Raw genomic sequence first — 9,305 nt, 5'->3', positions numbered from 1 at the left:
CGCTGGCTGTTTCGTCAGCGTTGTGGGAATGTGGCGCACTTTACGGAGTTGGTGAGCAGTTTTGAGGAGTTGCTGAGGAGGGAGTGTGAGATTGCGTTTTCGGGGAAGGGAGATGGTGGCGGGGATAGGGGGGGTGGGGGCTGTGCGGCCGTATGGGATTGGGGTGGAGGTGGGAGTGGAGGATGGGGGTGGTGAGGTGCGGAAGGGGGCGTTGGGGGCGTTGGGGTTCATGGGGTATGTGGAGTCCAGACCGGAGGTTTTGGTCGAGGCGTATGAGAATGGGCATTTTTGTGTGGGTGCAGAAGAGGAGGAGTATGATGATGAAGAGGAGTACGAGGAAGATGTGGAAATGGATGTGGATGAGACGGACTAAGCGCGAACGCGTTGCTATGACGATGTGTTGGATAGATTGTGTCTGAGATACTTCGTCATTGTTTTATACTGCGTTGAAGAAGATGGCATGTACGATATTGTGGATACACCTTCGCGAAGGACCCGTTACTGCATGTCTCAGACTATAAGTTCAGTGAAAATGAATTCCTCTTCCAATTCAAGACCCTCAATTGCCACGTGACAGTCGCCATATGTAAAATGGAACATTGCTCTTTCACGGTCAGAAATCTATTCTAACCTTCTGAATCAATAATCGTGAAACACCAATTGGAATCCCAAAAGTTCGTCTCACGCCTCGTCCAGGCTATGACCCACCTCACTCATCCTACAAAGCCAACAACCCAACCAACCCAGCCGCAACACCCGCCCCCAACCCTAACTGCACCTTACCCGCCGCGCCCGTGTTCTCCGGTGGCGCCTCGCCTGACGGCGTGATTGGCGTCGAGCCACTAGGCGTGATAACAGGGGTAGTTACATTGCCCGTCCCACTCGCGCTAGCCGTCGCATTCTCCGGGACACGCGCATTCAAAAAGCTCTCTACACGATCCGCCGCATCGTCGTAGAAGGACTTGACACCCGACGGGAGCTCGGAGTACCACGACGGCACGGTGGTGTAGATTGTGAATTGGTCGAGGGCGGTGACGACGGGGGGAATTGAGACCTGTCCATGTTGATGAGTTTTGCATTAGGGAGTCTGGAAATAAAAGGGCTTACGCTGGCGGTCGCGACGAAGTTTCTAAGCTCGGGGATGACAGAGGTGGCTTGTGCGAGGTAGGAGGTGTCTGTTGCGATTTGGAGGAATTCGTTTTGTAGGGCGGGGAGGTTGGAGGAGATCCATTGTTCGCTCTGTGGTGTGTTAGTGTCAGACATTCGTGTAAACAACCATGATGGAACGCACCTGTTCAGGGCTGAGGGTCTGCAGCGCCTGTGGGTATTCCGTAATGACGATAAAATCAGCAGCAGCGCCTGCGCTCAGGGCAGCGGTGAGAAGTGTGTTCTTGAAATGCATCTTGGTCTTGAAGAGAGCAAGCGTGAATGTCCTCAACGCACGCGGCAGATCGACCTGATATATACCTAATGTATTGGTTGCCTAACTGCTCCACATCTCCACAGCATACCAAGGTCTTGGTGCCGTTTACCGACTAAGATCCACCGCAAGGCTTCTCGCCTAGAGACTTGTTGACGCTATGACGTGGGACAAGACGGCGCAGTAGTCAGAGGATTGGCTCTTCATGAGGCGCAGACTCGAAAGTCGGGCGCCTATGGTAAAGTTCGCTTTCGAGAGTCGTGTTGGGTGAATGCTGCGAAGGTGGCCAAGGTCATGACTACAAATGCGCCTTGTAGGGCTTCTCAATTGCGTATTATTTCAACGTAGTTTGCTGGATTTGTCCAATACAGATAATGAATATACAGAATGTGGATGATGGGTAAAATGCAGCTGAGTTCGTAACGCCGTTCTATGCATGCCTCTTTGTATCGTTCGTGAAATCATAACACGTCTCGGCCAGCTATTGCTTGCCAATCCTCTTCTCGTACGCCGTCCACGCCGCGCGCTTATATCGCTCAGCCTCTGCTTTGCGATCTGCAGCGCGCACAATGCCTCGGCCAACGATGATGATGTCGCATCCTTGGTCAAAGATGAGCTTGTGCGGGGTGTTGTATTGCTGGCCAAGGCTGTCGCCCATCTTCTTGCCCTCCTGACCTGGCGGTGGCAGTTGACATCCGGGGGTCATGGTGATGAAGTTGTCGTCTGGCTCCGTGTTCAAGCTCCTTTGCGCAATGAAGCCCATGACGAATTCTCGGTTCTTCCTCGCTATTTCGACCGTTTCCTTCTGGTACTCTGGTGTCATGAGATGGCCTGCTGAGCTCATCTCGGCGAGGAGGAGGAGCGAGCGGAGGAAGGGTACTTCGCCGAGGCGCAGCAGCTCTGCGGCGGTGTCGAGATTGAAGACGTTTTCGTTGAAGGTGCCGGGTTCCGGTCGCGGTGATATGCTCTCTGTGCGCATGGAGAGTGTGGTAGTGACGCTGACGACACTGTGTTTCCTGTCCTGCGCCTTGATGCTCAGCCGACGCTCCTCGCCCTCCATCTCGATTGGCGACTCAATGGCGGACTCCTGCCTGACGGGCGCATCTTCGTCGTCGTCGTCGTCGTCGTCGTCATGGACGCCATTGATCTGCTGTATGCGCGGCGAAGCTGAGATCTCGGTGTTGACGCTCGTGTTGTACTTTGCAATGGTAGCTTCTGCGGCCTTCTCGAGGGCGGTCACAATGGCGGGGCCTGGGAGGACGTGTGCGTTGGTGATCTCGGCCCATAGGGCGATGCGGTAGTGGCCCGATGTGTACTGCTTCTGTACGGTTTCTGTCACGCTAAGTTAGGATACGCGAGCAATTTGATTTGTGATACAGGACTCGAGGGAAGGTGGGGCCAAATGGCAGACGGACTCGGACACGGGAAGCGACGTACCACCAATATCAGCAAATTTGCGGTCTTCGAAGATCAGGAAGCGCTTTCGCTGGGCGATTTCTCGCAGTGCGTGGGCGGTGCGGTCGGTCCAGTCCGTGACAATGTCGCAGTGGGTCTTGAGCAGGCAGATGTAGTCGCCGACCTCCTCCGCGATCTGGAGTAGCTCGGCGGAAGTCTCGACATCCGCGGATAGACAAAGGTTGGTCTGTTTGACGGCGACTAGGCTGAGGAGGTATGAGGCCAGAGGGCCCGTTGTCGGCAGTCCAGCGCGCGCCCGGTAGGTGCTGGTCCATGAGGGATGTGAAGGCATTGTTGGAGGGGTTTATGCCCGACCTGCAGCGTCGAGGTTGTCGTCGGGGTGGTTTTTTGGTGTTTTTTATTGTGTTTGCTGGGTCTCGAGGCGTGGAGAAGGCGCTCGCAAAGACCGTCTTTCTGCGTGCAGCGCGTGGGGCGCAGTGTTGTTTGTGGTTTGACGTTGGATGTGGGGGTGGCAGGAGGCAGCTGTCAGTGAGCGCAGGAAGGATAGGAAGGATAGGAAGGACAGGAAGGACAGGAAGGACAGGAAGGACAGGAAGGAACGATGGATCGCGAGGGCAGGCACCATGTCGCAGCACCGTCAGAATATATGCCCAGCCAAATTGTCATGCCCGCAGCTAGACAGCATACGTCCACCCTCTCGCACTTTTCCGTAAACGCGTTGTGAGGCAAAATTGCGACGTCTGTGCCTGGCCGGGCCGCCTACGTGCAGATCCCCGCCGCTGCATTCCACCGCTGCAGCATCATCAGCCCTCATCCCCACCCAATGGCTTCTTCTTCTCGCTTGAGGCCCACCCATTCTGCGGCCTTCCTAGCCGTTGTACAACCATCCTGGTCTGTGTACTCTCTTCCGTGGACAATATTGATCAGATGACGACGACCATGCCGACCATGCCGCGACGCGACGAGGCGCTCACCGTGATTGACAGCATAATCCTGTCTATGCACTCGCTTTCATGCCAGGCATGCATCCACCATTGTCCGCATCATGCGGTGACATGCCACCGACGCATGTTCGTTTGCCCTGCCAATGTTCCTTCCAACTAGCCAGCCTGCTTCCACCAAGCCGCAACCTGGACGCCACACGCAACTCCAAACTCAACCTCTGGTTACAGTAACGGTACTATGCTTGCTTTTGCGCCAACCGCGCTGCATCCAACGCTGCATTTCGGTCCGCACTGCGCTCTGCTTCACCGGCGACGTGGGTCCATCATACCACGTATACAACAAGTCTCGCGCTCCCCGAGACAAAACCTTGAACAAACGGACGCAGCCACTTAGCCATCGGTCTGGATGCCAGCATGCAGCATCGGGAAAGCTAGACTACCGTGCCGAGCAACGTCCCGGCGCCGAAGCTGCTATTCTGGGCGCAGTTAATATACGCGAGCCAATGCAGCATCTGCTTTTCTCCCAGTCTCTTTTTCCTTCGTCTAGGCCTGCTACCGAGTAAAGGCCCTTCCTTCCAATATCTCTCATAGCATCAAGAATCTCATCGGTCTTATTTTGCTTGGTAATGGCGATAAGTAAGGAGAACATCGCTCTCGCATTCGACCTTTACCCTTCCCTTGTCTCCTTTCGCTTCCAATCATCACATTCTCCGTGAGACCGAAGATAAGGAATTTCTCTCCACCTTCTATACGTGCAAACACGAGTGTTCAATGAGAGGCTAGTGGAATCATAGCCCTTGATGTGAGAGTCGAGACCAGTTGTGATTACACAGCACAGTAAGCACAAGTCGCTTCATTAACGCTCATTATGCTTTTCGGTTCCAACGGTAATGCCTGTAGCAGATCGAGAGCACAAACCCTGCAAACTCTTCATACACACCATTATGCCTCTGCCTTGGCTCTCATCTCGTACATCGGAGACATGTGTACATTGTGTCTTCTACGCTTCTCGCCATCTCCGTATTCAGATACGGTCAATGTCAGCTTACACGGCAACTAGCCTTTTTTCGAACCCTGTTACTACTATCTACATGTGAATGATGCTAGAACGAGGGGAAAGTGCACTATCCGATAGCAGCTGTGGGGGATAGCAGTCCTCGCACTGGAAGCTCAGCGGATTGCGTTCATTTGAGGTGATGAGAAAGTCAAAATCCTCTACCGCATGTTCTCACCTGCAAAGGAAAGCGACCAGCGTGCACCAAGCAGCAGTTCGATCTATACAGCCTGGAGCTATATGCAGCACAGCAAGGCTTCGTCTGCGACGGCAAGGCCTTGTGTACAGCTTCACGCACTCTGGTCGCTCTCCGCCGTAGTTTATGACCTGCAATACATGGACTTCACCGTAGGCGCTGGGCGAGAGTATACATCATGGTCGTGAACTCTGCGCAAGATTTGACGGCAATTACATCCACGAATGCACAACGCGGCGCGCGACACTGTACGAGAACGTTTAGCACACGCACAGTTTCCCATTTGGCTACATTCTCACCTTACCAGCTACCCAGGTTGCGCCGCAAGCCACTGGACGATTGGACGTCGCGCGTTTGCGTTCGTCGTGGTGTGCGGGAAATTTCATTCCACCTTCACCTTAAGAACTTCGCGGCATAAGAACCCCACCCCACTGCTATTCTCACCGATTCTTTCCTCTTCTTTCGTTTCCACCGAGCTTGTCAATACCTTCGTCCCTAACGAACTCTTCCACAACCTGATTCGCAAATATCCCACTTACACTTACGCACGACCACGATGCCTCCCAAGAAGGACACCGGTGATGCCGGCAAGACGACGCTCCTCAAGGGCTTCGAGGACAAGGAAACTAAGCTGCTCGCTGCGGCTTCCGTGAGCAGCCTTGGTCCTGATAAGGTGAGTAACTACACCCCTGCCGTGGCAGAGTGAGCTGCCATGCACGACACACAAATGCGCTTCCTGCAAGACGCATGCAAAATACGCTGAATGCGACCGTTGCAACTGAGTAATCACTAACATGCATCACAGTACGACTACGACCTGATGGCCGCCCTCACGGGCAACACCGCAGGCTCCCTTAAGAAGATGTGGCCGTCCGTCAAGAAGAAGGCTCTCGACGAGTACCCTTCCTTTGCTGGCTTCCTCGGTACCACCGGCGCCAACATTACCACCAAGTCGCCCACGAAGACCGCTCCTAAGGCTGCTGGTGGACGCAAGCGCAAGGTTCCTGTCGAGACCGAGCCTGAAGCTGACGGCGAGGCTGACATCGAGGCTGATTCCGAGGACGTCAAGCCCAAGCCTGCCCCCAAGAAGGCCGGTCGCAAGCCAAGGGCCGCCGCTGCTGCTGAGCCCACCATTGAGTCTGATGCCGAAGATGCCAAACCCGCTCCCAAGAAGGCCGGCCGCAAGACCAAGGCCGTTACCACTTCCCCCGATGATGGCGAGACCAAGCCCACTCGTTCCAGCTCGCGCAAGGCGTCTGAAGACCCCAAGTCCGCGCCTGCTGCTGAGGTCAAGAAGAAGGGTCGCCCGGCGAAGAAGGTCAAGAAGGAGGAGGTCAAGTCTGAGGAGGACTCTGCCGATGGTGGCGATGGTCTAGGTCAGTATACGCGCAGAGAGAAGGTGAAGATGTGGTTGAGTGGTACTGACGATAGATTAGAGACGATTGAGGAGGAGGTCTGAACGGATTATCGAAAGGTTGGGTATGGGGGGGCGATAGCTGTTTTCCAGGACGCAGCTTCTCTTTCTTTCTACCTTTTCCTATGTTCGGCATGGATTTGCGTCGCTGGACAGATTTGCACCGCATACACGCTCGCTCGCATATGTTGCTGTCTGTCAGCTTGATGGCATTTTCAAATGAGTTGGCATGATACCCTGAATGTCATTGGCCAGGCGCTACGATTGGAGGTTATATGTCATCACTTTCTCGAGTAGCTACATCGACATAACGAAAGGATTCTAGATGCTCATATTTTGCTACCGTGTGGTTGATCAGTCGTGTTGTATTGTTGGAACGGGACGTGGCGCTCACCGCGTTGTTGCACGTCTGACGGAACGCTTAGGACCACGTCTTCACCAGATTGAAGTCAACATGCCGTAAATGGAAGATCTACGTAAAGCTTCAAGACAAATTGTTGGGAATTGAATTCTGATTTCGCACTCAAGATTGTGGCCGGACGTGGTACTTCGTCATCGGATGTCAGGCGGGGCGGCACAATTCCGCGCGGACAAGCCCTCTGACAAACTTTCACGCTCGACTCACGATGCATACGTGATTAAGCAGAACCAACAGAAGTGCCGAGAATGTCGCAAGTCACTACTCCAGTGGCCATGCATATAGCTCGCGTCCCGCCACTACCCTCACAAATATGAGACTTGCACGCAACTTCCTCACTTTCACAACTTTCCTTCTGCAGCGACCGACTTGCGCAGGCAACACAACATTCAATCCACTCCACGGGATCCAACAGTTCCCCCTATCTTCCTACTCCAGCAACATGACGCGCCTCGCACCCGTCATCTCACTCTCACATGGCGGAGGTCCGATGCCTCTTCTAGGCGACCCGAGCCACCGTGACATTGTCGACTCGCTGAAGACCAAGCTGCCGAAGATCCTCAAGCTGGGCACGCAGGATGCTCCCAAGGCTATCGTGCTGGTCACGGCACATTGGTCGACCGATAAGGTCACCGTCAGCAGTGGAAGCAGACATGGGCTACTGTACGACTACTACGGCTTTCCACCTGAGAGCTACGAGATTAAGCATGATGCGCCTGGCAGCCCTGAGGTTGCGGGCGAGGTGCAGAAGGCGCTGGGGGAAGCGGGGATTGAGTGTAAACAGGACGCTGAGAGAGGTATGTCCTACTCCAAGTTCTCACCTACGACGGAAAGCAATCACTGTTGCAACAGCAGGCGGCTCATCCAATATCCTCAAGCTGTACGCGGGCCTTGTCATCGCAACCAAATCCTAGCGACACTGTGTACACCTTCAGGTCGTCGAAACACTCTTAGTTACTTCCCGTCGATGCGATATGCGCCTCACTCTGCAACCAAGCTAATAAACCGCTACACAGGCTGGGACCATGGCGTATTCGTCCCCATGAAACTCGTCGATCCATCCGCCACCATTCCCATCGTCCAACTCTCCGTCCTTGCCTCGGAGTCGGCCTCACAGAGCTACGCTATCGGGCGCGCCCTCTCCACCTTGCGTGCCCAGAACATCGCCATAATCGGGTCTGGCTTTGCAACCTTACACAATCTAAGGTTAATGTTCTCGGGGGAATCATCGACTCCGGCGTTCAAGCAGAAGAACGCTGATTGGAGCGGCGCTGTCACCGACGCTGCTATGACGGACGACGACGAGGCAAGGGCGCGCAAGTTTGAGGGCTGGAGGGAGTGGCCAAACGCGTACACGATGCACCCAAGAGGCGGCGCGGAGCACTTCCTCCCACTGATTGTGTGTGCGGGGGCCGCAAGGACGACGAAAGGGAGGAAATACGCGGACGATTTCAGAGGAGTGGATATGTGGAGCTACTACTGGGGCGAGGATGAGTAGTTGTAACGGTGGGATGCCGTACCATCTTACACCGAAGATCGCTATGGTTGCCTAGGATGAAGACAGTTCTAAACATACGCAACGTTTATTGCGACATCCCGCTATGATGGTTTGACGGGATGCGAAGCTAAATCGGAAACGGATAGACATCTGTGTGCCCCTGAGTGGACCTGCGTTGCCCCACTAAAAATATTGGTTAAACACGACCGCCGATCATACAACTGCTTCTGGCGGCCACGAAAACGGCCTCTCCCATTGCGAAACCGTCCGTCAGCTGTTCGTAGGCAGCACGAATGCAGGCGTTGTCCCAACGTAGGCCAACGAGACGTGCTCGCAGTATGATTGCTATAGGTGCAAAGCAACGCATTGGCGAATCCGTAACGCGAAATGAAATGAGGCTGTGTGAGAGGTGATGCGTCGTCAGGCAATCCGTACCCGCACGTCCCAGGTATATTTACGTGCACAAGCTGATGAGCATACGACGCAATGATTGACAGCTACTCGATAAGGATAGACACCCTTGAAGCCCCCGGTTTTTCGATCAATACTCCAATCTCAACAGAAAACCCGTCGCATCTTCATCTCTTTTGACTGAACATATTCACTCGTTACACAAGTACCTACTATTCACTAACATACCGACGCTCTCTACATCTATACACACGCAAACATGCAGATCAAGAATGCCCTCGTCGTCGCGGCCCTGAGTGCGACCGTCGCGTCGGAATTCGCAGTCGTCACCCGTCCCTCCGTCAACATCAACTTCGGCGACAGCGTACGCACCCTCCCCCTTTCCCCCCCTCACCCTCACCAACCCCCCACCTAACCCCCGCTCCAGATCCAATCCCAAATCGCCGCTCTCAGCAGCGAAGTCGCCGCCGCCATCGCCTCCATCACCGCCTCCGCGACGGCTGCGGAACTCTCGCGCGCCGCCTCCGCACACAG

General features: G+C 54.6%; 5 protein-coding genes across 5 annotated transcripts; 3 read left to right on the top strand and 2 right to left on the bottom strand.

Annotated features, from left to right (window-relative positions):
* Positions 1-112: 112 nt before the first annotated feature.
* On the top strand, positions 113-521 carry SNOG_02293 (hypothetical protein; the record flags this gene model as incomplete). The annotated part of the gene is made up of 2 exons (XM_001792853.1): positions 113-234; positions 515-521. 2 exons carry the CDS (start codon positions 113-115, stop codon positions 519-521), a joined length of 129 nt encoding a protein of 42 aa, XP_001792905.1.
* A 197-nt stretch (positions 522-718) lies between these two features.
* Positions 719-1,402, bottom strand: SNOG_02292 (hypothetical protein; the record flags this gene model as incomplete). The annotated part of the gene is made up of 3 exons (XM_001792852.1): positions 719-1,054; positions 1,108-1,239; positions 1,292-1,402. 3 exons carry the CDS (start codon positions 1,400-1,402, stop codon positions 719-721), a joined length of 579 nt encoding a protein of 192 aa, XP_001792904.1.
* A 345-nt stretch (positions 1,403-1,747) lies between these two features.
* Positions 1,748-3,351, bottom strand: SNOG_02291 (hypothetical protein). Its single transcript, XM_001792851.1, has 2 exons — positions 2,858-3,351; positions 1,748-2,752 (listed from the first exon to the last, which is right to left on the bottom strand). The coding sequence occupies exons 1-2, from the start codon at positions 3,165-3,167 to the stop codon at positions 1,902-1,904; spliced, it is 1,161 nt and encodes a 386-aa protein (XP_001792903.1). The 5' UTR covers positions 3,168-3,351; the 3' UTR covers positions 1,748-1,901.
* Positions 3,352-5,586: 2,235 nt separating this feature from the next.
* On the top strand, positions 5,587-6,489 carry SNOG_02290 (hypothetical protein; the record flags this gene model as incomplete). The annotated part of the gene is made up of 2 exons (XM_001792850.1): positions 5,587-5,703; positions 5,836-6,489. The coding sequence occupies 2 exons, from the start codon at positions 5,587-5,589 to the stop codon at positions 6,487-6,489; spliced, it is 771 nt and encodes a 256-aa protein (XP_001792902.1).
* Positions 6,490-7,175: 686 nt separating this feature from the next.
* On the top strand, positions 7,176-8,451 carry SNOG_02289 (hypothetical protein; the record flags this gene model as incomplete). Its single annotated transcript, XM_001792849.1, has 2 exons — positions 7,176-7,659; positions 7,879-8,451. 2 exons carry the CDS (start codon positions 7,176-7,178, stop codon positions 8,358-8,360), a joined length of 966 nt encoding a protein of 321 aa, XP_001792901.1. The 3' UTR covers positions 8,361-8,451.
* Between the last annotated feature and the right edge of the window lie 854 nt (positions 8,452-9,305).

Source organism: Parastagonospora nodorum, assembly GCF_000146915.1.
Source record: "Parastagonospora nodorum SN15 chromosome Unknown scaffold_3, whole genome shotgun sequence".
Classification (NCBI taxonomy): Eukaryota; Fungi; Ascomycota; class Dothideomycetes; order Pleosporales; family Phaeosphaeriaceae; genus Parastagonospora; species Parastagonospora nodorum.
The sequence above is the reverse complement of the archived record's forward strand: the minus strand, read 5'-3'. Positions and strand labels throughout refer to the sequence as shown.

Excerpts from the sequence above, each read along its gene's own strand:
- SNOG_02291 (XM_001792851.1), bottom strand. The coding sequence starts at position 3,167 with ATGCCTTCACATCCCTCATGGACCAGCACCTACCGGGCGCGCGCTGGA. Across the intron at positions 2,753-2,857 it reads CAAATTTGCTGATATTGGTG|AAACCGTACAGAAGCAGTAC; the intron begins GTACGTCGCTTC and ends TTAGCGTGACAG.